Here is a 5,261-nt window from a genome sequence, read left to right as displayed (position 1 = left end):
GTTGCAAATTCATTTTTGCAAACATGTATGAATTTTTCTGTTTCAGCTATGTTGATGAGATTTTCTAAGTCAATTTTTTCGACTTTTTTCCGCAATTATCTAAAGTCATGTAAAGTGGAACTTTTTCAATAAAACTATTTCATTACAATTTAATGAAACATATGTATGTATGTATGTATATATTTACTTATGCACATACACATATATACGTACATACATATACATATCTATGAATTGTAGCAATTCATTAAATTGCATTAGTGTATGCATGCGCAGTCGGCTAATTTTTACATTTCCATTTGCCGACGGCATTTTGCATGCGCAAGAATTTCCTGTTGCTAAAAAATTGATGTACAAATAAAAGCGTTGTAAAAATATACTTACTTATGTAATACAATTATGTTGACAAATTTAAGTTATTTTAGGTAATATTTTTATTTTATTTTTCAATATAATATTATATCGTACAAATGTGTTTGTAAAATTAATTTCATTAAAATTATTTCTGCAATCAAATTTTCTATTCATGCAAAAAGCCAAACGCATAAATATGTACGTATGTACACATTCATTTGTAAATATGTAGATATGTAATGTATGTATGTAACATATATATGTACATACAAATGTGCGATTGGTCGGCTTTCGTCTTCCCCTCGCCGCTCCCATCCACACACAAATTATTCAATTTCTGGGAATCGACATGTGGCGCGGCATGGACAAAAATTCTACAATTTCGGAAAAAAAAATAAAACCACATATGTTTGTGATTTTACAAGTTTTGATTTTATTAAAAAAAAATTAATGTATTTTGCTGCAGAAAACATACACTTTTATTTAATGTTTATTAAAATGACACTTTAAAATACTAGTTAATGATTGAAATATTGGTATGGAACAGAGAAATAGAGTGTTTTGTCAAAAATTACCAAAAATTGCGAAGATTCGAGATAACTTATTTTACTGGATATAGAGAAATAATTGCCAATTTTCACTTAGCTGGCCGAGATTTCTTCATTTTAAGATTTTAGAATTTTTGTGTCGGATTGACAAAGTTGCGCTTGTTGATGATGAATTTGCGGGGAGATGTGCTGCGGTTATTTTTATGAATGAATTTACTTGGCCTTGAGAAATATGCAATGCGTTTATGAATGAAATAGTTATTGTTGTATTTGAGTATACGTGTAATTATGTGCATATATATGTATGTATGCTGCCGTGATTTGTACATATGTACATTTATATGCATGTTCGTAGTTTTTTTGGCAGTAATATGCATATACATATATATGCATGCAAAAACGTTATCAATTAATGGAGCATATACATACGTATGCGTAGAAAATGCATTTTCATTTGACTCCAAAACTATTTGGGCATATTAGTAGACGAAATAAAGTCGACTCTTAAGTTAAAGTTTGTCAGCCCCAAATAAGAAGATAGTTAGTATGTATGTACATACATATATGTAATATTATGTGCATGTGCAAGAACGTTATCAATAAATGGTTTTGGAGTATGTGTATTGGGTACATATGTACATATGTAAGTATGTACATACATATATACATTCAGATGCGATCAACTAATTGTAAAAATATACTTACTTATGTAATATACATACAATTATGTTGACAAATTTAAGTTATTTTAGGTAATATTTTTATTTTATTTTTCAATATAAGTTCTTAAACTATGTACATACAGATAAATTCAGAGTTTAAAAATCTAAAAGAAAATAAGAAATATAACAAAAATAAATCCTGAAATGAAACAATTTAAAATTATTTTTCTACAACTTTAGGTTGGACACGAATTACGAAAATGCCTTCTCATATGAAGACAAATTCTCACACGATCATTTAAGATCATTTTTATTTTTCACCAGTTTTTAATACCACGATTCAATCCACTCGGTTGAAATCGTACGGTAATAGTTTAAAAACTTGGCTCGTGTGTGCAAGTGAAAATTAACCACCTACATACATATGTAACTACTAACTCAATCAACATATATATGTATGTAGGTATATTATTCTACTTAAAAGGCATGCACTACTCTACTACTACTACGGTTAATTACTACAAAATTTAAAATGTTAGAAAAAAAGAAAATATACGAAAAAACCCAAGGGAATATCTGAAAATAGAAGAAGAAAAATAAAAATTAGATTTCATATTCAATTTTATAAGAAAATATCTGAAAATAGAAGAAAAAAATCTGAAAATAGAAGAAAAAATCTGGAAATAGAAGAAAAAAAGCTGCTGCCGTCGCATGTTGCCTCCAATTTCATGGGCTCTTAGCTTGCAATTGAAAATGCCATTTCGTTCAGTCATTTACTTTTTTTTACATTTAATCTTTTTAATTTATTCTGTTTAAGACGCTCCATGTTTGCTTGGGCTTCATCTCCAGCCAACCATTTCGCGTTTTTAAACAGTAATACGGTAACCATGGAATTCAGAAGTTGCTTTCGGTGCTCAAAACAATCTCCGGCTTCTGAAAACCATTCCGAAAATTCTTCATTTGTTTTTTTAATAAGCGCGTTAACAATTTGTTCATGAATTCCAACTGAATGAGCATATTTCTGAAATAAATGCTTATACCATGCCATCTGCATGCGCAATATTTCAAATACCCACTCAGTTGGATTAATTAGTCTCACATCAGGACATTCTTTATAATTCTTAGCTCGGATCAAGGCTTCGGAATAGTCTTTCAGTTCGCCTGGAGTTTTCACCATCGCGTCAATACAAGTTTTACATTGCGACTTTGACAATAATTTTTGGTAAATGGTATAACCTGCGTAGTACCTTTGCACCTGGATTTCTGCTGATGCCCCTTCCGCGAGAGCAAAGTGCTCTTCAGGAATGTCAATATCCCAAGAAAATTGCTCTTCTGGAATATCGACATCCATCGCAAGTTGCTCTGAAGGTCCTAAATTGTCTTTCAAGGAATCTTCATCAGCAATATTCCAATCCAGGTTCAAATCTTCATCATCTTCGCAGTTTGTACCTTTTTTATCAAATTTCCGTCTCAAAATTTTCATAGAAATTAAGCGAGCAACAATGTACTGAATTTCATGGCCCGATGGATGCGTATTAATGCCCTGAGTTGCGCTGATTTTATAAAAAAAGTTCTCAAGGGCATCTTGATTCAATTTTCCCAACAATATAAAATTTAAATCTTTGCAATTTTCAAAGACATCTTGACTTAAATTAATCATAGAATTAATGGTTAAAATAAAACCATCAAAACACAAGGAATTTATATTATTGGGAAGTTGGATCGACGAAATGAATTTAATGTGGTCCTTAAGCCTGTTAAGCTTGTCTACAGAATCGCGCCAAATTGGACCCTTCAATGGGTTTTTATTATTTAATCTCTTACAATCGAGCTCATCGAACAAATCATTCATGCGCTTTACAAACAACTGAGTCGGCTTGGCACATTTGAGGGTGTATTCATCAGACCCTAGCAACCCTTGTTTCTGCGCCATATCAATGCCTGCAGCTACCGAATTACTCAATAGCTGCGTCGCTCGGGATACGCTCATTTTTTCAAAATTATTGGGGTAAATATGCGAAGCTGTAAGCTTAGGACATACCTTGAAGTTTACATTCGCTTTATCTACCGAATATAATTGACGAATGACTTTACCGCTCGCGATGCCATCGACAGTTTTCAAATCGTGCTTTAATAAGTTATTCCGAACCGATTTAATTAAGTGGCAATAGTCGTAAAGACAGTGAATTTTATTTGAATTGAAAATAAAGAACGGATTTTCCGCGGAGACATTTAAAAGTTTAAAAAGACGAACGTTGGTTGGGCCTTGATCGCAGACGATGGCTTTGACGCTTAAGCCGAGGCCTTCAACCGTTTTAATATTTTCCGTTAAGGATTCTAAAAGATTTGAAGCCGACATACCGCCTTTTACCATATAATAGGAAAGGACATATTTCCAATCCGCCGCGATGGCTTTCACCATGAAAAAACAACATTTGTCGGCGACATTGAGGTCGCGATTACCGTCGCCAATATCCACGAAACCGTCAATAATATCTCTACTTTTATTATAAACGAGATCTTTTTTAATAGAAATTTCGTCGAATAAAATTTCGCAAAACCGCTCGGTGGGAGACATTTCAGAAACGACATATTTTAAATTTTCTATTACTTTAAAATCTATACCCGGCGATACATATTTAATAGGGCGCCATCGCAAAAGCGATTTTTTGTGAGGAAGTGAAAACTTCAAGTCATCGCGCATAAAATTATAGGCTTTAGTCGACATGTAATTAATATTTTGAGATAAAGTTTTTTCCGTGTCCGTGTAGGAACTAACCGACCGTACTATCATTCTAGCAAAATTTAAAGCGTCATCGCTACAATCGGGCGAAGCTACTATCGCGTGTGTTTGCAAACGAGCAATTTGTTGCTTTAACGCGACGTTTTCGTTTTGCAACTCTTCAATACGTATGTCCTGCTCTTTCGCGTTACCCTGATAAATACGCGCAGCCCGAGCGAAAGGCTCATGGTCGCAAAAACCTGGTTCATTGCTAAGGCCCTCCTCAGTGCCGCGAACATCAAAACGCTGTCTTTTGACTTCTAAATCAGAGAATTGTTCGAATTGCTCGAGTGTCAAGTCGCATTCCGACTTTTTCGGCATGTAAACATGCTTAACAGGCTGAAGGATTAATTCGGAGGAGCAGCTATTTGGCTCACTCGGAATTTGAGGTGGCAAATTGAATAGAGGAAAAGCCCCCTTTAAAAGTCGCGTTTTAGTTAAAATGTTGGTTACTTAAGCTGAATGTACATTTGCACCTATACATACATATCGTCGTTTAAGGTACAAAACCGCGTATCGTCGTTTTTGGCTCAATCACACACAAGCTCTTGGCTGAATCCTTATCCATTCATCCTGAAAATATTTTATCTAGAAAATAATCTATGTAGAAAATAATTTATGCAACCTCACATACGCGGGTTTGCATTTTGTTGATACGTGGTTTTGTACTTTAAACGACGATATACATATGTACATGCATATACATATCTGTACAAACATATGGACACACTAAAGCAGATTTTTTGACGAAAAACCCATTAAAAAACTACAACTAACGTTAAGTACCGACTTAATTTTAACCCACTCCCTCAATATACATAATACATCAGTATTAATCAATAAACATACAATATACATATGCATAATAATTATACATAATCACTTTCACTAGGCACAAGGACCTGCCCCACCAGT

General features: G+C 33.5%; 1 protein-coding gene across 1 annotated transcript; it reads right to left on the bottom strand.

Moving 5' to 3' along the window:
• Nucleotides 1-3,818: 3,818 nt before the first annotated feature.
• Nucleotides 3,819-4,667, bottom strand: LOC118755972 (the record flags this gene model as incomplete). The annotated part of the gene is made up of 1 exon (XM_036490763.1): nt 3,819-4,667. A coding segment is annotated over exon 1 (849 nt), but the record flags the coding sequence as incomplete, so codon positions are not given.
• Between the last annotated feature and the right edge of the window lie 594 nt (nt 4,668-5,261).

The sequence above is a fragment of the Rhagoletis pomonella genome, unplaced genomic scaffold (assembly GCF_013731165.1).
Source record: "Rhagoletis pomonella isolate Grant_MI unplaced genomic scaffold, Rhpom_1.0 Rhpom_scaffold_08148, whole genome shotgun sequence".
In the NCBI taxonomy this organism is placed as follows: Eukaryota; Metazoa; Arthropoda; class Insecta; order Diptera; family Tephritidae; genus Rhagoletis; species Rhagoletis pomonella.
Note: the sequence above shows the minus strand (reverse complement) of the source record. Positions and strands in the feature narration are given on the sequence as shown.